At 43.9% G+C, this 27,792-nt stretch overlaps 1 protein-coding gene across 1 annotated transcript in view; it reads left to right on the top strand.

Moving 5' to 3' along the window:
- The first annotated feature begins 247 nt into the window (after nucleotides 1–247).
- The window catches only part of LOC143962069 (EF-hand calcium-binding domain-containing protein 6-like), a 162,469-nt gene continuing 134,924 nt past the window's right edge, over nucleotides 248–27,792 (top strand). Inside the window, exon 1 of the mRNA XM_077471403.1 lies at nucleotides 248–524. Within this exon, the coding sequence (XP_077327529.1) occupies nucleotides 311–524 (214 nt within the window). The 5' untranslated portion in view covers nucleotides 248–310. The remainder of the gene's footprint in view (nucleotides 525–27,792) is intronic.

Raw genomic sequence — 27,792 nt, forward strand, 5'->3', positions numbered from 1 at the left:
GACTTTCTTTAATGTTAATTTGTTTACTTCTAGAGTGTACCAGTTTAAAGTCTTTTGTTCTCAATAACTTTGGCTACATATATCAAAGGAATGGTGACAACAGCCTGAGAACATGACATAAGCAGTAATTTAGGGGTTAGTTCCTTGTTAAACAATGTTCCTCTGTTACCACAGCAACACACATACAACTGCAGACTGACAGCTATGGTTAATTATGCCTTTGCCTTCTCTGCTCAACACAATTGGGTCTCAGTCTACCATGTAACACTGCTTCTACAACATTGCTTTATTTTCACTAGTTGGCTTTAAAATGGCTGAAACAACTGCACTCTTGCCTAGAATCTTCTTTTCCAGAAAAGATGCAGGAGAAATGTCTTTTATCATTGAGGGACAGAGCCGAATTACAACAGGGAGCAACACCCAGTGTCTGGACAATGGGCGGAAAAGGTTCTTACCAGAAGAGGTGAAGACCAGATCTCTTACAGCTAGGGCATACACTGCCAATAGCAGATTGTGGGCACCAGGTTAGTAGTAATGAAATGAAAACTTTTTGTAAGAGCTATTGATTGCTTACACACCAAGGCCGGATTAAAAACATCATGGGCCTGGTGCTGAGGATTTTGGTGGGCCTTTTTATGGAAAGAAATAAAATGAAAATGCACATTTTTTTTTGTTAAAACAAATGAAATTTTTTTTAACAAATAAATTCAATTAAATATAGAGGGGATGAGAGAGAGGAGGGTGGGGTTGAAAGAGGGGGATGAGAGAGCGAGAGGAAGAGTGAGAGAGAGAGAGAGGAAGGGTGAGAGTGAGGAAGGGTGATAAAGGGGGGAGGGGGGATAAAGGGGTGAGAGAGAGAGAGGAAGGGTTAAATAGAGAGGGGGTGGGGTGAGAGAGGGTGGGGGGTTGAGAGAGGGATTTGAAAGAGAGGGGGGTGAGAGAGGGAGATGAAGGGTGAATGAAAGAGGGGGTGAGAGAGAGGGGGGTGGGATGTGGGGTGAGAGAGTGGGGTTAAAGATAGAGAAAGAGGAGGTAGAGGGAGTGAGAGAGAGGGAGGGTGAGTTTGGGTAGTTTTAGTAGGGTAGTAATGTGGTACGCATCACTGAGCTGGGCCTATCTTAAGGAAGGGGCCTGTAGCTGCACCTCCAATAGCCCCAATGTTAATCTGGCCATATTACACAGGCACGCTCTCTTGGCTCGGGATCTCAGTCCTGTATATTTTTTGGTGTGTGACCTACTAATTACTGAAGCAGCACCATGTGAGTATGCAGCAGAATAGCGATGAATTAGTGTTAGGAACTAGATAAGGCATTAGACCACGTTGGTGTTAGGATTAGGTGTTCAGTTCAGTTCAGGAGAGGGAGGAACCAAGGGACTCCACTGTACTTTCAGTCTGCTGCCAATATCTATGATAAACACCAGTGCTAATGTCATGACTTGGCCTTTTACAAAACGTAGTTATGATGTTATGAGGACACTTCAGCCATGCGTTTTGCGAACGGCCAAGCGTAGCCCTGGGTGGAAAGGTGACACCAGTGCTGGTGTCTCTTATACATGGAGTGATGATTTTGTCGGAGGGGCTGGAAGTAAAGCGGGAGATGTACTTTCTGGCAACACAAAAAGATCTCAGACTCAGCAGAGATAAAAATAAAACTGCAAAGAAGTCTTATATACGTATATATACGTTGCGGCTTTGAAGTGGTTTACCAAGGTTATGGCTGAAGCTGGATTTTTCATTTTTCAGTCGGCAGCTGGCTTTCTCATGAAAGCATTTCGAGTGGCTCATGAGCTGCTGGAACGCTTTCAGAAGTGGCGGGAGGGGACGTCCCCCCTCTCCAACACAGCTCGCCAGTGTTTTTCTCAGGCTTACCATTTTTACCGGTGCACCTGAGAAAAGAACCAACAATGCGGCCGGCTGGTCACAGAGACGATAAGACCAGATCTTTGATCAGCTCTATGGCCTTGAAGGACCAGAGCGACGTCACTTCCAATCCAGGGTGAAACCCACGCCAATATTTTTCCCTTAAAATTCCTTAAAATCTATACCAGACCCAAAGGGCCTGGTATGGACTGGGAGGGAACCCATACCAATTTTCTCCTTGATTCTTCAGCTATATTGCCAGGAGCCGGCAATACATTACAGCTGCAAACAAGTTCAAATTACATTGTTTCCTTTAGAAATGTCATTTTTGCTGCGGCACTGTTGGCACTGTCCTAAATATCACACAGATGCTCCACTTTACATGCAGGCTAAGGGGACCCCCAGGCAAGATATTCTAAGGAATATTTCATTTTTATTGTTTCACTTTAAGCATTATTAAAATTACTGCTCCTGATAAAACTGTAATTTAAAAACTTTTTTTTTGCATTGATACATGTCCCCTGGGGCAGTACCTGGGTCCCCATACACTATTTATGGCAATAACTTGCATATAAGCCTTTAAAATGAGCACTTTTGATTTTTCATGTTCGTGTCCTATAAACTTTAATAGGGTTTGTATTTTCCCTCAAACTTTTTGTCTATTTAGATGTTGCAATCCGAACTGGGGGGGGAGGGGAATGGGGGTGTTCGGCTCATCCCTACTGTTGAGTAGAAAGTATACATCTAGCCCTGTTCAGGACACATCAGTTTGCTGCAAAGGCCTAGATTCACATTCCACTGCACCAAAATTAGCAAGTCCTAAAGTCTCTGTCCAGATTTCATATTTTGATATAATTTCTGAAACAATTTTCAAAAACAGAAAGTGGACCAAAACAGATCTGCAGTTGGTGTCTAGGTTGGGGTTAAGGCAGGTGGGGAGGGGTCAGGAATGAGGTCCAAGGCCAAGGTCAGTTTTGACAGAGACCGATGAGATGGCTGGAATTGTACAACAAGCAAGAGAAAAAGCACCAAGGGCAAAGCACCAGGTTCAATTACCAGCAAACTCTCACATTTCATTATTAGGCAACACTGCTGCCTCTCAACCATTGTAGGTCCAAATGGCTGAATGTCTACAGCGGGGGTGTCCAAACTTTTTTCAAAGAGGGCCAGATTTGATCATGCGAACATGCGTGAGGGCTGACCATTTTGCCTGACATTCTTTGAATCATTAAGATTCAGTCTAAGTGTGTTTGTCCGAGCACTAATACACTGCCCAACAAGAATTCTCTTGCCTTTGTGGCTGTGTGTGGTGAAGAGATCATCCTGGGCGTGTTATATATATATATATATATATATATATATATATATATTTATATTGTGGCCCCCAATGTATCCCAGAGCAATGCTCAGGACTAAGGATGAGCTTGGTCTTGTTATTTGGATATGCCGTATTTATTGGCATATAACACGCACAGGGGTATAACACACACACAGGCGTATAACACGCACCTTCACTTTAAGAGGAAAGTTTCAGGATTTTTTTTTAATTTTAAATAAATAACTGTGAAGCAAAATAAGAGTCAGTACTCATCAATGTAGCCTAATCAGTACCCATCTGCAGCCTCACCTTTGCCATGAATGCAGCCTCACCATTGCAATTAATACAGCCTTACCATTGCAATCAATGCAGCCTTACCATTGCAATTAATGCAGCCTTACCATTGCAATCAATGTTGCCTTACCTTTGCAAACAATGAAACCTTACCATTGCCATAAATACAGCCTCACCATTGCCATGAATGCAGCCTCACCATTGCCATGAATGCAGCCTCACCATTGCCATGAATGCAGCCTCACCATTGCAATCAATGCAGCCTTACCATTGCAATCAATGCAGCCTTATCATTGCAGTCAATGCAGCCTTATCATTGCAGTCAATGCAGCCTTATCATTGCAGTCAATGCAGCCTCTCCATTGCCATGAATGCAACCTCAACATTGTCATGAATGCAGCCTTACCATTGCCATGAATGCAGCCTCGCCATGGCCATGAATGCAGCCTCACCATGGCCATGAATACAGCCTCACCATTGCCATGAATGCAGCCTCACTATTGCAATCAATGCAGCCTTACCATTGCAATCAATGCAGCCTTATCATTGCAATCAATGCAGCCTCTCCATTGCCATGAATGCAGGCTCAACATTGTCATGAATGCAGCCTTACCATTGCAATCAATGCAGCCTTACCATTGCAATCAATGCAGCCTTACCATTGCCAAGAATGCAGCCTCACATGTGCCATGAATGCAGCCTTACCATTGCCATCAGTGCAGCCTGATCGATGCTCATCTGCACCCTCGGAGGGGACAGGGAGAGGGGCAGATGAGCACAGACAGATTACATACAGGAGAATCTCCTGTTTACTCAGCGGGCTCTTTAATACATTCCACCTCCTATGATAAACAGAAGAGTCATCTATTGGCAGCTCAGGAGATGGAACTTCCTATTACAGGAGATTCTCCTGTATGTAATTTGATGGCACTTGTCCTGCCCCCTCCAAGGCAGCACCAATAAATATGGTATACATCTTTTGTGGCCACGGAGCCACAAAAGATATATATATCCAAATTACCAGGGGGGCCATATTAAACCAGAAAACGGGCCAAACTTTGGACATGCCTGATCTACAATAAAAGCTATAGTGAGTTTTGGTTAGGGTTGCCACCACATCGTTTTAAACCCAAACACATATGAATTACACAGGTTCTGAGGCTAATTTAATGCACCAAGTGAGTTTAATTACCACCTTAGTCAGCCACAGAACCTGTGTATAATTAATATGTGTTCAGTTTTTATGGGATGAGGTGGCAACCCTAGTTTTGGTATTTAAACAAAACAGAGCTGATTAGGATCAGCTAACTACATGACCCTACAGATACTTCAAATCACACCAGCCCTTCTGCTAAATGCCAGATCGCCAGCCCAGGCCTGTGTAATCATAACCCCTGAAGGGGTCCCTGGAACAAAATTGGGTCCTTCTTTCCTGTTCAGAGGCTGTCCACCTTGGGGTTCATTTAATAAAACTGGAGAGTGCAAAATCTGGTGGAGCTGTGCATGGTAGCCAATTACTTCTAACTTGAGCTTGTTCAATTAAGATTTGACCAAAAAAAATCTGGAAACTGATTAGTTTCTATGCACTGCATAGCTGCACCAGATTTTGCACTCTCCAGTTTTAGAAAAGCAACCCCCTAATGTTCAGTCCCAGAAGCACAACAACTAATTCAGGCTCAGTCTAGGGTGTCTTTTTTAAAGTTTATTGCAGATCTTCAACAGGGAGGAAGGTTTAGGGTGCAGGATACCCAAAGGCACATATATAAATATGGGAAAATGGCTTCCTGAAATATCCTTGTTCCAGCAGTATTAAGCCCTAAGGTAGCAGCCAAAACCTGATGCTGAAGAGAGAGGGGACAGATAGTCAATCTGAGATCCTATGAGAGTGTCACAGTCCTTTGGAGCAAATTCTGGTGTTGAACTGTCAAAAAGTAACTCCACATCTGGAGGCAAAAGGGTTCCCACCTCTTCAGCATAGCTTCCACAGTCAGGTTTCCATCAGTCAAGTCTTCCTTCAGGCCCTTAGCCCATAGCATATGCTGAATTGCTGATACATGTAGCAGCAGTTTTCTTGAACACACACAGGCCCCTTCCAGGGGGGAAGCCCCAGGGGAAGAGAGATAACTATTTGTAATCCAGTGATTGATCCTCCCACTTTATTTCTGGAACATTCTTTCAGAAGCAATTGGACACAAGGTTTAGGGAAAACCCGAACAGATCTGAAACAATAATTGCAGCTCAGCTAACTACAACAAAGCTATGTAGTAAATTTAGCTTGCCCAGGGCTGGGGTGGAACACCTTCAAATTCTAAAAGTGACTTTGACATCAGAGCAATAGAGCATATGTTTACCAGTTCTTTCTTACAAAGATGATATTAGAAGACATTTCAATGTAATCATCAATTCTTTAAAGAGGAAGTAAACTCTCCCTGGCTGATGCTTCTTTTCATTTAGTCCATTATAATAAGTAATTATCAAACTATAGCCACTGTAATCCAGCCCAAATCGCATATTACTTACTGTTTAAAGAAACTTTAAAAAACTTGTTTCCAGAGGTTAGACAGCGCCATCTTAAGTATTGTTTTCTGAGTCCACAGTGGAGTGTATTTCCGCCCTTACATTGAGCACTTCCTGTACTGTTAACCAAGCCTCCTTCTCAATCCAATGTTTCTATGGCAACCCTGCTTCCCTGTTCATAGCTGACTTTTTTTATTTCATAGTATTTACTTGTGCCAATTGTCTAATGTTTGCCTTTGTCAGTCTTATCAGCTTCAGCTGATAAAACTGCAGTAATGGCCATGTTTACACTGCATGTGATGTACAAGGTCACATGGTGTGTAGGAGGAAGCTCTGAATGATTCTGCAGCCTCCTGGAATATCAGTGTTGTGCCGTAGGAAGTCCTGATAACAGATAGACAAGCACATAGAGAGTGTGCCGTAAATCAGGGGAGATCTGGGCATGCTCAGTGACATCATTCTAAAGAACACAAAGGATTACAACAATACTAAGCAAGTAAGGAGATATCTACAAGCAGTGTTCATTAGGGGTTTTTATGCTGATTTACATGGGACAAAGTTGTGGGGGAGAGATAACAACCACTTTAATAGTGTTATTCATGTGAAACATTTATATTTTGCTTATGGCCATGGGCATGGGTTCCTCATGACATCTGGAAAAAGGGTGGGAATGCAACTTGGCTTGTGGATTTACCACTTTTGCAGATTACTCTAGGAGAGCCACACCCCCAGTGTATCTGCTGAGCTATGTTGTCTGTTTTGGTTGGGTTTTTTGTAATGAGCTATACTGTCAGTTTGACAGCTCTGTGTATTAGGAGCGTGCATTGTGGGTACACGGATTCCGCCCCCCCCCCCCTCCTGACACCTCCACCACCCTCCCTATTCATGTGCCCAGCCCCTTTCATGAATGCATATACTGGACACAAGTGGCTGCATTTGATGGGCACAAGTGGCTGCATATACTGGGCACAAGTGGCTGCATATGATGGGCACAAGTGGCTGCATTTGATTGGCACAAGTGGCTGCATATGATGGGCACAAGTGACTGCAGATGATGGGGCACAGTGGCTGCATATGATGGGGCACAGTGGCTGCATATGATGGGGCACAGTGGCTTCAAATGATGGACACAAGTGGCTGCATATGATGGGCACAGTGGCTGCATATGATGGGCACAGTGGCTGCATATGATGGGGCACATTGGCTGCATATGATGGGCACGGTGGCTGCATATGATGGGGCACAGTGGCTGCATATGATGGGCACAAGTGGCTGCATATGATGGGCACATGTGGCTGCATATGATGGGAACAATGGCTGCATATGATGGGCACAGTGGCTGCGTTTGATGGGCACAGTGGCTGCATTTGTTTGGCGCAATGGCTGCATTTGATAGGCACAGTGATGCTGCAATTGATGGGGGGGTCAGTATTTTTCAGTTTGTTTGCGCCCCCCCAACAAAAAAAAATTTGGCCACTAGCCGCCACTGATTAAGAGTGTCACCAATTTATAAATATGTTTCATTTCTTTAAAAAAAGTTTTTTTTTTTAAATTTCAGATAGAGTAGGGAGCAGTCAGGTTCTTTGCCATCTGTGTGTCAGAGGACAGTTCTCTTAAATGATTCTGTAGACACAGCAGGATGTGAGAAGTAATCTCTCTTATGTAAAGGAAATCCCCTGTTAGGCAGTTGCCACTGGAACAAGTGTCCCCATTGATGTATTTCTCCTCTAGTCCTGTTCTGGTGACAAACAAGGTGACCATTACAGTACCAGTGACAATGCTCAATAAGACAGAGAGGACACCGACATGAATAAAAACCTGACGGGTGATCACTATATCCTAAACGAAAGGGAAAGGTTTTGGCTTCAGATACACTTAAAGCTTTTGTTTGCTCATGTAAAAACTCTATATAGTTAACTTTGCTTCTCCAATGTTACAAAAGCTTCTGGGAATAAATTATAACTATCCTTTTAGCATGGCATTTGCTCAATTCCAGTAGACTGTGTGGGCCGTGTGCTGGGAATGTTCTTACCTCTCTTTGTACAGTAGTCCTTTCATTTCTATTGTGAGTAATGTACATAATTGGTTTAGCAAAATGAATATAATGTACCACTGACAGGGGTTCGCAGTAATATAGAACATTAAGGTGTTGTAATTACCAACTGTATAATTATTGCCCAACTACTGTTTCCACTTGAGATAAATCATACTTGTTTTTATGGTTATTTTATCATGCAGCAACTGGTCTGCATGTAGCAACTATCTAGTCACTATGAAAAATCTAGTTGAAGTTTTCGAGCACTTGCAGTTCAAATCCACTTATTCATTTACCATACACACAAAGTTATATAAACCAATTTACAGTACCATAACAAACACTCTCATTTAAAGTCCAGCTTCAGGAAATGTAAAAATGATCCCTTGCAGTGGGGCTGCACCTGCACTGCATGGGTTAATTGCTTGTGTAAGTCTTTGGGACATAGCAAAAAAGATCCTCTGCTCCTCCATTATGCTAGACCAGTCCCCAAAGCATCTTCTCCCTTATGCTCTAGTGGTCTAAGGTTCTGACTTCATCATCACCAGTGTAGGGTCCATAGCACTGCAATGGACATGATGACACAAAGGGACAGTCCACTACATGGGACATGGGTGAGCAACATCTACTTTGGTAGACTAAACAAGCAGTTAAAGTGGAGCTCCACCCAAAAGGGGAAGCTCCGCTTGTCTACTTCCTCCCTCCTTCCGCTGCCACATTTGGCACCTTTTGGGGGGGAGTGGGCTGAGATGGAAGTCTTCTAGGACAATTGACAGGTCCCAGAAGACTGTGGCACATTCACAAAGTGCAGCATGCTTCACGCCTTTCACAGCAGGAAACTGGCTTAGTCGAGATGGTGGCGCCAGCACCCAATAGCCAATTGAAGAATCGGCTCGGGTGAGGACACCGCAGGATGCCTGGACAGGTAAGTGCTCTAATATTAAAAGTCAGCAGATATAGTATTTGTAGCTGCTGACTTTTAATTTTTTTTTTTGGGGGGGGGGGGGGCGGGGGAGCCTGGAGCTTCTCTTTAACCCTTGCTGTAAGGGAGGATTTTCACATTTCTGGCTTTAACCACTTAACGACCGCCGCATGCCATTGTACGTCATCACAATGGCATGTACAGGCACAAGCACGTACATGTACGTGCTTGCCTTCCAGCGGGTGGGGGGTCCGTTCAGACCCCCTCCCGCTGGATGCGGCGGTCCGTTTCGCTTCAGGAGCGATCCGGGATGAGGGGATGGCCGTTGGTTTCTGGCCATCCCCTCTCGATCGCTCCTGGCGAATGAGAAGCTTCCTCCCACTGTGTATTGTATACACAGGCAGGGAGGAAGTGATGTCATTCTCCTCGGGGCGGTCTTTTTGACCGGACTACTAGGAGAAGACTAAAAGTAAGTGCACCAAACACTACACTGACATGTAGGCACACACAGGCGCACAAACCCACCCCCCCCCCTCCCAATCACAGTGTCACTGATTGCAGTGATCATTTATTTACTGATCACTGCATTCAGTGTCCGTTGTAAAAGTAAAAAGTGTCAGGGCAGTTAGTGTTAGGTCCAGGGTAGCCCCCTACCACCCCCCAATAAAGGTTTAACCCCCTGATTGCCCCTAGAGTTAACCCTTTCACCCCCTTTTGCCAGTGTCACTAAGCGATCGTTTTTCTGATCGCTGCATTAGTGTCGCTAGGTAGCTAGTTATTTTTTTAGGTTCATCGCCAGGTTTTTATAGCACTAGGTACCCCGATATACTACCCAATAATGGTTTTAACCCCCTGATTGCCCCTAGTTAACCCTTTCACCCCCTTTTGCCAGTGCCACTAAGCGATCATTTTTCTGATCGCTGCATTAGTGTCGCTAGGTAGCTAGTTATTTTTTTAGGTTCACAGCCAGGTTTTTATAGCGCTAGGTACCCCCATATACTTCCCAATAATGGTTTTAACCCCCTGATTGCCCCTAGTTAACCCTTTCACCCCCTTTTGCCAGTGTCACTAAGCGATAATTTTTCTGATCGCTGAATTAGTGTCACTAGTGTCGCTAGGTAGCTAGTTATTTTTTTAGGTTCACCGCCAGGTTTTTATAGCGCTAGGTACCCCCATATACTACCCAATAATGGTTTTAACCCCCTGATTGCCCCTAGTTAACCCTTTCACAAGCGATCACCATATAAGTGTCACTGGTGACGCTGGTTAGCCAGTTAGTTATTTAGGTTCCGCGTCAGGTTTTTATATAGCGCCAGGGACCCCCATACACTACCTAATAAAAATTTGAACCCCCTGATTGCCCCTAGTTAACCCTTTCACCAGTGATCACCGCATAAGTGTTACGGGTGACTCTGGTTAGTTAGTTTGCTTTTTATAGCATCAGGGCACCCACCATTTATTACCCAATAAAAGTTTAACCCCCTGATCACCCGGCGGGTGATATCAATTAGGTTTTAGGGTCAGGGTCTGCGTCGTCCCAGGCAGCGCTAAGTTAGTGCCAGTACCGCTAACACCCACGCGCAAAGCATACACCTCCCGTAGTGGTATAGTGAACAGATCAATATCTGATCTGATCAGATCTATACTAGCGTCCCCAGCAGTTTAGGGTTCCAAAAAAAAGCAGTTAGCGGGATCAGCCCAGATACCTGCTAGCACCTGCGTTTTGCCCCTCCGCCCAGCCCACCCAAGTGCAGTATAGATCGATCACTGTCACTTACAAAACACTAAACACATAACTGCAGCGTTCGCAGAGTCGGGCCTGATCCCTGCGATCGCTAACAGTTTTTTTTGGTAGCGTTTTATATTTAAATCCAGAAAGCAGTGCTTGGTTTTCGGGGTCCCGTACGTGGCTAGGCTCCCAAAAAGTCCCCCACATGTGGTATCCCCGTACTGGGGAGAAGCAGTAGAATTTATTTTGGGGTGTAATTTGACTTATGCCCATAGCATGTGTGAGCAATATATCATTTAGTGACAACTTTGTGCAAAAAAAAAAAAAATTTTTGAATATTCCTGCAACTTGTGGCAAAATATAAAATATTTCATGGACTCAACATGCCTCTCAGTAAATAGCTTGGGGTGTCTACTTTCCAAAATGGGGTCATTTAGGGGGGTTTTGTGCTATTTTGGCATTTTATGGCCTTCGAAACTGTGATAGGTAGTGAGGAGTGAAATCAAAAATTTGCACCCTTAGAAACCCTGAAGGCAGTGATTGGTTTTCGGCGTGCCGTACGCAGCTAGACTCTCAAAAAGTCCCACATATGTGGTATCCCCATACTCAGGAGAAGCAGCAGAATATATTTTGGGGTGCAATTCCACATATAACTATGGCATGTGTGAGCAATATATCATTTAGTGACAACTTTTTGTAAACTTTTCTTTTTTTTTTGTGTCATTATTCAATCACTTGGGACAAAAAAAAAATATTCAATGGGCTCAACATGCCCCTCAGCAATTGCCTTGGGGTGTCTACTTTCCAAAATGGGGTCATTTGGGGGGGTTTTGTGTTATTTTGGCATTTTATGGCCTTCGAAACTGTGATAGGTAGTGAGGAGTGAAATCAAAAATTTGCACCCTTAGAAATCCTGAAGGCAGTGATTGGATTTCGGGGTGCGGTACGCGGCTAGACTCCCAAAAAGTCCCACATATGTGGTATCCCCGTACTCAGGAGAAGCAGCAGAATATATTTTGGGGTGCAATTCCACATATAACTATGGCATGTGTGAGCAATATATCATTTAGTGACAACTTTTTGTAAACTTTTTTTTTTTTTGTGTCATTATTCAATCACTTGGGACAAAAAAAAAATATTCAATGGGCTCAACATGCCCCTCGGCAATTTCCTTGGGGTGTCTACTTTCCAAAATGGGGTCATTTGGGGGGAGGGGTTTGTACTGCCCTGCCATTTTAGCACCTCAAGAAATGAGATAGGCAGTCATAAATTAAAAGCTGTGTAAATTACAGAAAATGTACTCTAGTTTGTAGACGCTATAACTTTTGCGCAAACCAATAAATATACGCTTATTGACATTTTTTTTACTAAAGACATGTGGCTGAATAAATTTTGCCCTAAATGTATGACTAAAATTGAGTTTATTCGATTTTTCTTATAACAAAAAGTAGAAAATATTTTTTTTTCTCAAAATTTTCGGTCTTTTTCCATTTATATCGCAAAAAATAAAAATCGCAGAGGCAATCAAATACCATCAAAAGAAAGCTCTATTTGTAGGAAGAAAAGGACGCAAATTTCGTTTGGGTACAACATTGCATGACCGTGCAATTACCAGTTAAAGCAGTGCAGTGCGAAATTGTAAAAAGACCTCTGGTCCTTAGGCTGAAAATTGGTCCGGGGCTAAAGTGGTTAAATCCAAACAAATGAAAACAATCATTGAACTACTAATTCTGTCCAGGTAAAAATGCAAAGTTATATTAAATCATAAATTACATTTACCGTGTGTTTATAAAGCACTTAATCTGACATCCACCAAATATTCACTGCATCTTCCATGTGAATGTGTTTTAAATGACAGTGATTGATTTACTTCCAGTAAATGTTTGGTGAAAGTCACAGTCTCGGTTCACACTCGGTTGACCTTGAAGCCACCCCGCACACCGCAACTTCAGCGTGGCTTGCAAACGACTTCTGTAATAGAAGTCAATGCAAGCCACTCCATAGTCGCCACCCAAGTGGTACAGGAACCTTTTTCTAAGACAGAGCCACTTGATTCGATCCGATTAGAACTGTTCCATTGTACAGAATGGAGCGTGACTTGTTAGATGGCTAATGCCGCGTACACACGGGCGGACTGTATGGCGTACTTAGTCCGTCGAAACACATTTCAGCGGACAGTCCGCTCGTGTGTGGGCTTCAGCGGACTTTTTCAGCGTGCAGTCCGGCGTACTAAGAATTTTGGATTTTTCGAAATTCTGTCCGTCGTACTTTGGTTTCAGCGGACAATCCGCTCGTCAGTATGCTAGTTCGACCTACTAAGAATGGCGCATGCCCAGAAAGGATTTACACGGCGGAAGGGTGCTTTGCTGTGTATTGGACTTCCTATTTCTAGTCCCGTCGTACGTGCTGTACACGTCATCGCGCAAGCTTTCGACGGACTGTTTGGGTATCCGTGTGTGGTCAAGTCCATTCAGTGGAAAGTACGACGGACTGTCTGTCGGATTGTATGACGAACTAAGTACGCCATACAGTCTGCTCGTGTGTACGCGGCATTAGTCGCCTGACAGGTCGCCCCAGTGTGAACTGAACCTTACTGCTTTATAATAATATGCCTCTTGAGGTATTTGTATTTTTATTTTACATCCGTATGTACTTTTCTGCATTTCTTTTGTCTATTTCTATCTGAGATACAGCAAGAAACTCTTAATGGAGAGGACTGAAAGGACCTGGCTTGCACATTTACATAGCTTAGCTATTGGTGTTCCCAGAACACCAGATTCATGGAGAAATGTTGATTTCCCATTCAGAGAAACAAGTAACAATTTTTTTATAGCTCCCACCCCATACTGTTACTTACCTTACCTGCTCCCACTTTTACCCCACTCATCTGCCAGAAGCCTGAATGGAAAGCTTTGTGCAAGCTTAGTGTTAGCCTGTCCATAGACAGAGCAATTTTCTTTACTGCAGCAAAAGGTCAATGTTGATAGGGGAATCCCTCCTGCAGAGCCCCTGACGGGGGGGGGGGGGGGGGGTACAGGGGTAGCCATCACTGTCAGGAGAACACAGTGATTATTGCTAGCGGCTATGTAAAATTCGATAGGCTGGTTGTACCCAAGTTGATTGATCAATTAACTTGGGTACATTTAGTCTGCCCATACATGGTTCTAATCTTGGCTGGTTCCTGCTGAACTGGCTGAGATTCGAACCCTCTGGTTTAAGTCTGTGTTAAGCTGGTCAAGGAATGGACTGAAATTCATGTGATTCAGCAGGAGTCCAGAAGAATTTCAATCCATCTGTCTATGGCTTAGTTCAGGGATCTTCAAACTTTCTAAACAAAGGCCCGGTTTACTGTTCTTCAGACTTTAGGGGGGCCAGAATGTAGCCAGTGGGATGTCCTGGCAATAGTGGGGATAAGCAATGCCCCATCATTGGTGTCAGTGGGAGGAATAGTGCCCCATCAGAGCCAGTGGGAGGAATAGTGCCCCATTGTTAGTGTCAGGGAGAGGAATAGGCAAGCAAAGGGCCACATCTGGCCCTCGGGCCGCAGTTTGGAGACCCCTGGCTTAGGTGAACAAAACGATCTTCTATTAGGCTTGCTTGGACTACAAGTTATACATGTGGTAATGCCAGAGTTAATGGCTCTTTAGCACTAGGAGACAGCCTTTTTTGAAAATGCATGACTTGCTTTACATTTACTGGAATGTAGACTGCTGGGCAGCATTGATCTGAAAGCATAAATGCTACGTCTCTGCTGCATGCCGTTCTCTGCGAAATTGTTGAAGCAGCAGTCTCTGCTCCCTCAATTATTAATGATATCAATTTTTAACATTAAATATTAAATTTGCTTTATTTTGCAACATTCTTACAAAATAACCCCAATACTAAGATTACAAAGCAAAGCCGAATATATCGTGCTAAGAACAAAAGTTGTTAAATCAGATTACCTCTGAATGCTCTCTGCACACCTGCTGTCCACAAAACAAATATAGCTTGGAAATTACAAGGGTTCAGTACAACATGAGCCGGTGTCTTATTAGGAAGGCTGCAATAAACCAATCAGATCTCATATTTCAAATAAAGTAATTCATGTTGTTTCCTGCTATGGGCAACATTTTCATTTTTCAAGTTGATAAGAGACACTGCACATATAATATTTTATGACATAAAGATTGTTATGGATTATTTGGGTTTTCTTTGAGACGCAACATACAATATATTACACACACCAGTGTTAAAAGGTTTCCAATCACCAACGACGAAAAAAAAAAAAAATTTAATATCGGTTCATATGCATCATATGTCTGCAATACGTGCACGTTTCCCCATGTTTTATCCCTTTAAAGGCCCTGCAAATACAGAAAAACACTTGCTGATCCTTCAGAAATGCACTCGGCTCCTACATCCTGTTGTCGGCAGACAGCACAATATTTTTGTTGACTTAGGCCCCTTTTAAGCAATCTTAATTCCGGACAGGAAGTGACATCATCCTGCTGTTATGCATTAAGGGGAGAGGCATACCTGTATGTGAAGAAAGGCTTGCGCTGCAGACCAGTAGTAGCTACGGAGCTGATATTAACCACTTGCTTACTGGGCACTTAAACCCCCTTCTTGCCCAGAACAATTTTCAGCTTTCAGCGCTCTTACACTTTGAATGACAATTGCGCGGTCATGAAATGCTATACCCAAATTACATTTTTAGCATTTTCTTCACACAAATAGAGCTTTCTTTTGGTGGTATTTAATCACTGCTGGGTTTTTTATTTTTTGCTAAAAAAACTAAAAAATACCAAAAACAGTTTCATAGTTTCATTGATGTGCGCTGATGAGGCTGCATTGATGGGCACTGATAAGGTGACACTGATGGGCACTGATAGGTGGCACTGATGAGGCGGCACTGATGGGTGGCACTGATAGGCAACACTGAAGGGCACTGATAGGTGGCACTAAAGGGCACTGATAGGTGGCACTGATGGGTGGCACTTATGGGCACTGGTAGGTACTGATAGCTGACACTAATAGGCAGCACTGATCAGTGGCACTGATAATGAGTCACTGATGGGCATTGATTGGCAGCACTGGTGGGCATTGATAGGTGGCACTGGTGGGCAAAGGTAGGTGGCACTGTGGGCACTGGTAGGTGGCACTGGTGGACACCTGTAGGTAGCATTGGTGGATACTGGTAGGTGGCACTGGTGGGCACAGATGAGGCAACCACGGCTCTCTGTGTGAGCGATCTCTGACAGAATACGGTGATCGACTTTTTTTCCCCTTACGCTGACAGTGTGAGGGGGAAAAAAATACTGATTACCAATCTTCTGTTTACATCACATGATCAGCTGGCATTGGCTGACAGCTGATCACATGGTAAGGGGCCCGGGATGGGGCATGTATAGACGCCCTCCCGCCAATTAAGGTTCACACTGTAGCTGCCTTTCGGCTGTAGCGCGTGCGGGAAGAAGTTAACAAGTGCACAATATATTTGTTGGAATTCAAAATTGTATTTTGTACAACTACATCAGCCAGTAGATGGCAGTGTTTATAAGTTTGTAGCAGCATCTACGGTATGCTCAATACTTACAGGCGACTTTCATAGGTACACCTTACTAGTACCGGGTTGGACCCCCTTTTGTCTTCAGAACTGCCTTAATTCTTTGTGGCATAGATCCAACAAGGTGTTGGAAACATTCTTTAGAGATTTTGGTCCATATTGACATGATGGCATCACGCAGTTGCAGCAGATTTGTTGGCTCCACATCCAAGATGTGAATCTCCTATTCCACCACATCCCAAAGGTGCTCTATTGGATTGAGATCTGGTGACTGTGGAGGCCATTGGAATACAGTGGACGGAATGACATGTTCAAGAAACCAGTGATGAGATGATCTGAGCTTTGTGACATGGTGCATTATTCTGCTGGAAGGAGCCATCAGAAGATGGGTCCACTGTAGTCATAATGTGATGGACATGGACAGCAACAATACTTAGGTAGGCCATGGCATTTAACACCTTGCCAACCAGCCACCATTGTTATGCTGCGATGTCCACGGGCGACCCGCGATCGCTCCTCAGACAGCCAGAACGGGGATCTGTCAATGTAAACAGACATATCCCTGTTCTGTCAGGATAGTAAAGACAGGCATCTGCTGTTCCTAGTTATTAGGAACAGTGATCTCTCTCTACTCCCAGTCAGTAAACCTCCCCCCCCCCCACAGTTAGAAACACCTCCCTAGGGAACACTTAACCCCTTTATCGAACCCTAGTGTTAATCCCTTTCCTACTAGTGACATTTATACTGTAATCAGTGGCTATTTTTAGCTCTGATTGTTGTATAAATGCCAGTGGTTCCAAAAAAGTGTCAAAAGTGTTCAATCTGTCTGCCGCAATGTCGCAGTCCTGCTAAAAATTGTGATAAATCTATCCCCTATTTTGTAGACGCTATAAGTTTTGCACAAACCAATCGATATACACTTATTGTGATTTTTTTACCAAAAATATGTAGAATACGTATTGACCTAAACTGATGAAGACGTTTTTATTTTTATTTTTTTGCATATTTATTATAGCAAAAAGTAAAAAATATTGCTTTTGTTTTAAAAATTTGTCGCTCTTTTTTTGTTTATAGCGCAAAAAATAAAAACTGCAGGGATGATCAAATACCACCAAAAGAAAGCTCTACTTGTGGGAAAAAAAAGCACATGAATTTTCTTAGGGCACAGCGTTGTACGTCTGTGCAATTGTCAGTTAAATCAATGCAGTGCTGTATGGCAAAAAATGGCCTGGTCAGGAAGTGGGTAAATCCTTCCTGGTCTGAAGTGGTTAAACAATGCTCAATTGGTACTAAGGGGACCCAATTTGTGCCAAGAAAATATCTTCCACACCTTTACACCACCACAACCAGCCTGATCCATTGATACAAGGCAGGATGGATCCATGCTTTCATGTTGTTTACGCCAAATTCTGACCCCAACGTCTGAATGTCACAGCTGAAATCGAGACTCATCAGACCAGGCAACATTTTTACAATCTTCTATTGTCCAAGTTTGGTATGCCTGTGCAAATTGTAGCCTCAGTTTCCTGTTCTTAGCCATCAGGAGTGGCACCCGGTGTGGTCTTCTGCTACTGTAGCCCATCTACTTCACGGTTCGATATGTTGTGCATTCAGAGATGGTATTCTGTATACCTTGATTGTACTGAGTGGCTATTTGAGTTACTGTTTCCTTTCTATCATCTCAAACCAGTTTGTCCATTCTCCTTTGACCTCTGACATCAACAAGGTATTTTCATCCACACAACTTTCGCTCACTGGATATTTTCTCATTTTCTGACTATTCTTTGTAAACCCTAGAGATGGTTGTATGTGAAAATCCCAGTGGATCAGCAGTTTAAAAAAAAAAAAACTCAGACTAGCCCATCTGGCACCAACAACCATGCCACAATCAAAGCCACTTAAATCCAGGGCTTTTTTTTCAGTGGACACGTGGGGGGAAAACAATTTCGGCATCTCCAGTATTATATGTAATGACAAGGGGTGCTGGGATCTATGGAGGGTCTATTAATGCTGACTCCTGGAGGATCTATTGTTGCTGGGGAGGGTCTATTTCTGCCGGCTGCAGGGGATCTATTTTACTTACACTTGTTATCATTGACATACAAATGACTTAGCACCACAAAATGATACTTGGCTCTGTATTTTCTAAATGGGGTGATAGTGAGAAGTGGGTAGGGGGTGGATTTAAGAAATGGTGCTTGGAGTTGGGTAGGGGGCAGAGACAGGAATTGACTCAGCACCGATTCTCTGAGAAAAAAGAAATCACATTTTTGCCCCATTCTGATCCTCGGTTTGAACTTCAGCAAGTGATCTTCACCACGTCTAGATGTCTAAATGTATTGAGTTGCTACCATGTAACTGGCTAATCAGAAATGTGTGTTACCAAGCATTTGAACAGGTGTGCCTAATAAAGTGACCCGTGAGTGTATGTCTTTTTCTTGAATACATTTTCTGTCTGCAGTTAAGCAGAAAATCCCATGTGGCCCGTGCACTGTTTGTCCATAGGACTATATACAGAATTTCTAACCATATCGGAAGCATATGCTGAGTTATATTTATTATATTTCGTTTGTGGTTTCTTTTTATTAGTATAAAAATATTACGGAAGCTTGATAAATATTTGAAAATATAAAAAAAAAAAAAACCTCAAACATGTCTATACTTACTTACTCTGTGCAATGGAATCGCACAGACCAGACGTGAACCTCTTTTCGTGTCGCCCGCCGACACTCCTGGCCCCTCCTCTCTGGCAAGTGCCCCCATAGGAAGTCGCTTACCACGGGGGGGGGGGGGGGGGCTCTGCTGCATCCATTGACATAGACAGCGGGTCTCAGCCCCGCCCACCGCTCTCTCGTCACTGGTTTGGATTGACAGCACTGAGAGCCAATGACAATGGCAAAGCCAGTGAGACCCAAAAGAGAGGGGAGAGAAGAGCTGCAGACGTGCACATCGCTGGATCGAATTAGGTCTCAGGTAAGTAAAAGGGGGGGGGCGGGGGGTGACAGGGGATGCTGACACCTAAACATATTTTAAAGAAATGCATTAAGGTAAAAAATGTTTAGGCTTTACAACCACTTTAAGGTGGTGATAGCAGCAGCTTGGCATAAAACAAATCATTTTTATATATATATTTTTTGTGTTGGCAGTCCAACGTGTGGGTCGATTGATTTTTAATCCATTTTCCTCCAGCTCCACCCCTGAACCCCCCCCCCCTTAACCCCTGCAGTGTAGGGAGGCCCACTACAAAAGGTTTTTTGTTGCGTGATAAAACGTGCTGCAATCATGGCAATCTGCATCGCGGGACGCACGGCGCCCAAAAGAAGCACCAGAACTTTTTTGGTGGCTACATACTTCCCCCGTTGCGGATTGCACATTTTTATCGTGCGACAATTGCAGCAGACCTGCCCTGCAATTTGATTTGTCATTCAAATGAATGGCATCTCAAATGTGAGTCCCGTAATATATCATTCACACATCAGCACTGTCAACTCGTGGGCAGATTTGCGGCAAATCTGCCACGCTATTCAAAACGCTGTAGCGTGAATGAAGCCTGAAGGAGCTAGGTATGGAATGTAGGAGTAAAAGGAAGTATTAGGATGGGTCTCTATTCTCCGGTTTGTTATAGGGTTGATAAGTCATTTGAAGAAGGGTTAAAAGGTGTGTTATAATGACAATGAGCAGTGGGGGGAGGAGGCAAAGAGGCTCATGTCAGGGACCAAAAATATAATCCAAGGCAGCTAATTGTTTCGGAAAGGTTTCAAATGGATCACGATAGTCTCATGAATCGACAAACCTCAGCAACCCATTCTGAAATGCTGAAGGTCCTGGTGCTGTTCCAGTGCCTGGGTAATAAAGCTCTGGTTGGGGTAAGAAAGCAGAGTAGCATACTATCTATCAAAAAGTGTTTCCCAGTGCTAAACCTTTCCTCCAAAATCTAAATTGCCGCATTTGTAAATTCCAAAAGCCAATATAAAGGAACAGTAGTGGTAAAAAAAAAAGCCCTTGTGGGTTTAACTATTTTTGTTTAGGTTAATTCAACTTTAAGGGGGTGTGTCCTATGCCTACATGTTTTTGCTAGTAGATGTCCCTCATTCCCATCTCAAAAAGTTGGAAGGTATGAGAATAGTGATCTTTTTCTTTTTTTTTTTAATATTCCTTTTTACTATGATTACACCTAGTACAAAGAACCAGTACAAGAAGTATGGAATGATAAGTTACCTATTTATTATTTTGAATAGGTAACAGTGTATCGCATTCTCTATTGCGCTACCAACATTGTTACCATTTTATATCCATTTTACTCCAGCTTATGTCTAAACCTCAGTGTGACACCAGAGTGACCCAGCAAGTTACTGTTACTTATATGTCAGCTGCCCGCTCATATTACAGTAATCTTTTGTCTCAGCAGAATGACAGGACGTGCGGTAAATAGTCATGTTTCAAACACACGAAGGTCTAATTATTGTTAGTGTGAATGTAATAACCACTTGTGAAGGGCGCAAATGGGTAATCCTCCTATTTAAGTCTTATTACTTTTTCATAGGCTAGGCTGCTAAGCAACACGGGGAGCATTTGTCAACAATGAGGAAATTAAATCCTGTTTTAGAGGGGGGGGGGAAAGATTCTTAGCAATGTTAAAGATGCAGTTATGCTCTTGAATGCCTCTAAAAGATGTGTTAATTAAAGAACAGGAAGACCACAAGATTCAGTAACAAAATTAGCCATACAAACATTGTTTACCTGAGTCTCCATGCTCCCAAGTCCAGCATTTGCTCCCATAGACGTGAATGCCGGACTCAGCCCCGCCCCCGGCACCCACGTCATTGGATTTGATTGACAGCAGCGGGAGCCAATGGCTGCGCTGCTATCAATCTATCCAATAAAGAGCCTGAACCCCGTGGAGAGAGGGACAGCGCATCACCACCGATTGAATTCCAGGGCTCCAGTAAATAAAACGGGGGGCTGGTGACTGCCAGAAGTTTTTTCACCTTAATGCATAGGATACATTAAGGTGAAAAAATACAAGGGTTTACAACCCCTTAAAGGACTCATTTACATTTGCTTCGGCTTCAACACACATTAACGGCTAGTTTACACTTGCGTTAAAACGGACAGGCTTTGTTAAAGCTCTCTGAACACTTGTAAAAGCCCCTGTCACTAAATAAAATGGTTAGCTTACAGTCCTGTTTACACCTTGCTTTTACTTCGCTTTGCTTTGGTTTTGCTTCAAAAATGATACCCCATGTAGCTTTAATGGTGCTTCAAAGTGTCTTCAAATCCTCCATAGAAGTGTATGGCAAAGCTCGCTTGAACCCCCACCAAAGCCTCATCGAAGCCCCACGAAGCCTCGCAGAAGCCCCACTGAAGCTCCACCAAAACCTCATCAAAGTCCCACAAAGCCTCACTGAAGCCCGGCCGAAGCTCCACCAAAGCCTCATCGAAGCCCCACCGAAGCCTCAATGAAGCTTCAAGCAAAAGCAAGGTGTAAACAGGACTGTAAGCTAACCATTTTATATAGTAACAGGGGCTTTGACTGGCTTTCAGAGAGCTTTAATGAAACCTGTCCGAAGCCATGTTTTGAAGCAAGGATAAACTAGCCCTAAGGGTCATATGTAGATTGCTGTTCATTACAGACTGTATGGTTTGAGCAAAGGTAGGCTCACCCAACATCAGTTGAAAACTGGAGGTGAAGAAATTTTAAATAAAAAACGTAAAAAAAACTGCAGCTATAACCTTTTTTTTTAGTTTGGATAGACCCGGAAAAGTAAATTCTTTTGTCAGATATTTATTGGTGTCTCTGACCCCATTGAAATTAATTCACTTTACTTCCTGTCCCTCTGACAGCTTGTGACAGCAGGACAAGAAATAGGAGAAGAACGCTCATCATTGGGGTGACAATAATAATGACCTGACAGCGGTTCTAACCCTTTATCCGTTTACTGCACTGTCTGTACCTCCAAAGGGATAGGACAGAGACTGTAGGGAAAATCCAAAATGGGAACACAGAATAAAAAAAAGAAAAAAATCTGACAAAAAACTTTCGCTGGAGTTCAGCTTTAAAATAGAGAGTCCTGGAACTCACATTTATTGAACTCCAAGCAGGTATAGCATGCCATTACTTTAAGTAGAACTTCAGCCTTCCAGTAAAAAATACTGGTATGGGAAAAAATTCCATCAAATTCTTGAGGAAAATCTGCTGCCCTCTGCCAGAAAGTTGTCAATGGGAAGAAGGTTTAACTTCCAACATGACGATGACCCAAAGCACACAGCAAAAATGACCACACAGTGGTTGAAGGCAAAAAAGGTGAATGCCCTTGCATAACTTAGTCAGAGCCCAAACTTAAACCCCATTGAAAATCTGTGGAATGACTTAAAGACTGCAGTCCACAAACAGTGAAATGTGCTATGGGTCGGTCCTTAAAGTGGTTGTAAACCCATGGGGGAAAAAAAAAAAAGCAACCTGCAAGGCAAAGGCATAATGAGCTAGTATGCATAGCATACTAGCTCATTATGAATAACTTACCTGAGACCGAAGCCCCCGAAGCGGTCCTCCGTCTTCATGTCTGCCGCTTCCATGGATCCTGGAGTGATTTCTGGGTCCCGCTGCTCCGGCGAAGCACCGTCACTCCCGCACATGCACACGGGAGTCGACACTCGCGGCATATCGCCGCGATCTGCGGCCTGCCCAGCGCGCCTGCGCGCCACTGTCTACGCCGAAGACAGTGGAGGCTGTCTTTTTGGAAATATCTCTTAAACCGTATAGGTTTAGGAGATATTTCTTGGACCTACAGGTAAGCCTTAATCTAGGCTTACCTGTAGGTCAAAGTGGTTTGTAAGGGTTTACAACCACTTTAAGTGGTTGTAAATTCTTACATATATCCAGTGAAGGGACTATCCTCAGGTGATACACAGAGATTAAACAAAATACCTGCCTATCTGCAGTCTTCTCTTCTCTTCTCTACATCTGTTAAGATTCCAGAATCTATAAATCTCGAGAGTTCAGAAAAAAGAGCTGATGTTACACTCTGCAGAGCTCAGTGAGGAGAACTCTGAGAACTGATTGGAGGGAGGAGACACACTCCCTTTAACACAGCACACCGGAACAGAGCTGAGGCTGTCAATCTGCTAAAGATTCCCTCCCCTGTCACCATTTTTATCCTGGTGTCAGGAAAACTTTTCAGAAGTGATTTACGCAAATAGCAGAGGAATGAGGCAGCAGACAGAAATGGCACTTAAGGCTTTTAATTGAGAGATATACACACTATAGAAGGATGTGCTTTGTTCATATTTCATGTCTGAGGTTTACAACCACTTTAACAGTTTTCTCTTAGTTCCCCTGTAAAGTCGCACATATACCTGTTGATCCTGCCACTGAGGCCCAACTCATGCAGCTTCCTGTTACGACTATACAAAAAAGGGGGCGCTGTCCCTTTTAAATCCAACCATAAAGTGCCTCAATACAAAAAAATTGAAAATGACAAATAAACATCTCAACAAACGTGGTGTTTTTATATGGTGTTTATGAGTATATTTTATCTTAATAAATACTGCTGGTTGGATATATTAGGCCATGGTCTGTTGATTTGTTCTCTGAGTGTCCCAAGTACATCCTTGGTGGTGTCGGGTGGGTCTGGGAATGTTAAATTGGGTTACCAACCGGGATTTTCATCTGTTACTATGGAGTACGTGAGGAGTGTGTCTGCTGTGCTTACCTCTTATGCCGCGTACACACGACCGGACTTTTGCGACGGACTAGGTCCGACGGTCTTCCCGCCAGACTTTTGGCAGAGTTCTGACAGACTTTCCAAACTAATGGACTTGGCCACACACAAGTCCGATGGATTCGAACGTGATGACGTACGACCGGACTAGAATAAGGATGTTCATAGCCAGTAGCAAATAGCTGCCCTAGCGTCGGTTTTCGTCTGTTGGACTAGCATACAGACGCACACATTTTTCGACCGGACTCGAGTCCGTCGGAAAGATTTGAAACATGTTTTAAATCTAAAGTCCGTCTGATTTTTAGACAGCAAAGGTCTGCTGAAGCCCACACACGATCGAATTGGCCGGTGGATTAGTTCCGTCGGACCTCGTCCGTCGAAAATTCCGGTCGTATGTACGCGGCATTAGGCCTCGTGCACACTGGACATTACAATAACGTTATAAAAACGTCAGTAGCTTTGCAGTAAGTTTTTCAACTTTTTTCAAAGTTTTTGCAATAGCGGTTTTTAGCATTCATTAGCGTTTTTTGCGTTTTTCCACGTTAGCGTTTTAGTGTTTTTTTTTTAAGAATTTTTTTTTATATATTTTTTTAATGGATCAAAAACGTTAAAAAAAGCGAGCAAAGTTTTTGAGCGTTTATCAACATTTATCAGCGTTTATCAGCGTTAGAACCCTTTTACAGCTTTCTCAGAACCCTAGATTTTGTTTGTTTTTTTACTGCCCAAAACTGCTGATAGCAGCCTATGTATGCATAGGATAACATGATGGAGAGTTTAATGACTGTAGGAAAAAATGTCTGAAACCACAAACAGCTGCTGTAAAAACATCAAAAAACTACCAGTGTGCATGAGGCCTTAGAATTTGGAGATTAACTATATGGTATGCCAAGTCTGACAGTGGATGATAGTGAAGATTCACAGCACTGTTTTATTCTTTAATACAATATTTATTTGGGACTTTAGATTCATTTCTTAACTTATTTTGTGATGCACTTGAGCACTTTTTTTAAAGTATATGCATATGAATTTGCTGATGTAGACGACCACTTTGTACTATGAAATGTTTATTTCATTTATTTATTTGTAATTTATAGATTTTTTTGTGTAGCGCAGGCTCCTATGTTTTTCTCCATTTAACATTCCTAGAACCGCAGTTTGGTTTTGGGTTTAATTACACCAAATTATGGTCTCAGTACCAGTCTAGCTGGATTGCACTGTGTTCTGCTTGGCTATAGGTGGCGCTGTCATCTCTGGCAAGTGTGAGAACGCAGTTCAGCTGGAAGCATTGAGTGCCATTTTTCTCGGAACCAACTCAGTGGGCTTGTCTTCCTGCTGTGCATTCTGGGAGAGGGTACTTAAGGTACTGACACCACGTGCTTCAGGGTTCCGGTCCAGAAGTGCTTTCTGTCTGTTTGGTCCTGGTCCTCCTGACCAGCCCCCAGGGCTCTCCATCCAATTCTGAGTCTCGGGGCTTGCTGGCCCAAGGCCAAGTAACTGGAGGGAGGATTCGGAGGTGGTCCAGTGCCGTCTCATCTGTGGAGAGGCCCAGCGAGCCGCCCTCCGCCAGATCTATCACAGTGCCGAGCTCTGTTCCTTGCGAGCCTTGTGACGCACGGGGACGGAGCACGGCGCCAAATTCAAAACATTAAAAACACATTACACATACAGTACACTGTATCACATACTTTCACCTCCCTTTTGTCCCTAATGCTTTGTCCAGTGTCCTGCATGCAGTTTTATATTATATATACTGTTATTTCTTCCTGGAAACTTGAGATTGTCCATAGCAAACAAAAAGTGTCCCTTTATGTCAAAAGTGGTTTTAGACCAGCTAGAAAACAGCGATAATAAATTAGAAAACTTGCAGAATTGAGTGATAGGGATTTGTGGGGAGATCCGTCATCAAACACTGAACGTAATAACAGCAACAATTCTGCAACTGAGCAAATTTCTGTGTTTTTGATTTGATTGCATTATTGAATGATTTTTTTTATTATTATTATTATTATATTATTATTTTTTATAAATATTTATAGTTATTTATTATATTATAATTTATGATTTAGTGTTTCAAAAGTTATCATACCCGGGATGTCTACTAAACTCTTGTTTGGACAAATTTAAGTGAGTTATTCCTAATGCCGCGTACACACGATCAGACTGTCTGGCAGACAAACCGCCGGACCTGCCCACACATGTGACTTTTCCGGCGGACTAGGTCCGGCGGACTAAATGAATGGACTTGCCCATACACACGGAGGAAAGTCTGCTCATTTTGAGCACGGCTCCAGGTAGCCAGGACCAGCGAAGGAGGCGTTGCTGGCCCCGTCACCTGGTATGGAGTTAAAGGGGAAGCGCTACGCCGGAAAAATGGCGTGGGGGTCCCCCCCTAGGTCCATATCAGACCCTTATCTGAGCACGCAACCCAGCCGGTCAGGAAAGGGCCTTACCAGGCCGCGTGCCCTCAAGATGGGGGGTGCTTTGGGGAAGGGGGGGCCCCGCGGGGAAACATAACAGGATCCTGGGGACAAGGTAAGTAACTTTGCCTGAATCCTGCAACGCGTTCCTGAGTGTGGTTACCGCTTTTGGTACTCAAAATTACTCTGGGACTGTGACATCATAATGGGCGGGGACACCACCCGGCGATGTCCCTATATAAGTCGCCGCACGCTGCGTGCCTGTCATTGTGGCCAGAGACAGCGACGAGGCAACAGCTCAAGAAGAGAAGAGAAGAAGAGAAGAACAGAAGGCGGCGACAGAAGACCAGGCCACCGCTTGTAAAAGAGCTAGAAGAAGGCGCAGAGGCCCGGCAAGAAGAAACGAAGAGGGGGACAAGACCCCCGAAGTCGGAAGAAGAGCGCGGTGGCGACGAAGAAGAAAGCCGGGCTCCTCCGCTAGTAAAAGAGCTAGCAAAAGAGCAGAAGATATCGGAGGAGTCCGACGAGAAGACCCCCAAAGACGGAAGAAGACCCCCAGAGCTGTGCAATAAACTATTTTAACCCTTGTGTGTTGTGTTTTTTTTACATTTTTTTCACAGGTGAATGAGTAGGGGTACATTGTACCCCATACTCATTCACATAGGGTGGGGGGCCGGTATCCAGGGCCCCCTTATTAAAGGGGGCTCCCGGATTCCGATAAGCCACCCACCCACAGACCCCGACAACCAACGGCCAGGGTTGTCGGGAAGAGGCCCTTGTCCTCGTCAACATGGGGACAAGGTGCTTTGGGGTGGGGGGGGGGCCGCGCAGCCCCCCTTCCCCAAAGCACCCCCCCATGTTGAGGGCACGCGGCCTGGTAAGACTCAGGAGGGGGTACTCGCTCGTCCCCACCCCCTTTCCTGACCGGCCTGGTTGCGTGCTCAGATAAGGGTCTGATATGGACCTAGGGGGGACCCCCACGCCGTTTTTTCGGCGTAGGGCTTCGCCTTTAACTCCATACCAGGTGATGGGGCCAGCGACGCCTCCTTCGCTGGTCCCGGCTACCTGGAGCCACCCTCAAAATGAGCGGACTTTCCTCCGTGCGGGAAAAGTCTGTTCAATTCAAAAGTACGGTGGACTAGCACACACATGGCCGTATTGTCCGCCGGACTGCGAGTCCGGTGGACATATTTTGGTGCAAAACTACTTTCTTAGTCCGCCGGATTTTTGGGTAAAAAAAGTCTGCTGGAACCCACACACGGGGGGACTCAAGTCCGCTGGACTTTTCCACCGGATTGTTTGATCGTGTGTACGTGGCATTAGAATTACAGGCCTACACTATAAAACACCAAATTTCTATGCAAAACAATGTACCGCTTTGAGCATCAAAAATCTGACATAATCACACCGCCAGGGAGGTTAAGAGAAAA

Source organism: Lithobates pipiens, unplaced genomic scaffold, assembly GCF_037356315.1.
Source record: "Lithobates pipiens isolate NorthernLeopardFrog02 unplaced genomic scaffold, aLitPip1_a1.2 Scaffold_8, whole genome shotgun sequence".
Lineage (NCBI taxonomy): Eukaryota > Metazoa > Chordata > Amphibia > Anura > Ranidae > Lithobates > Lithobates pipiens.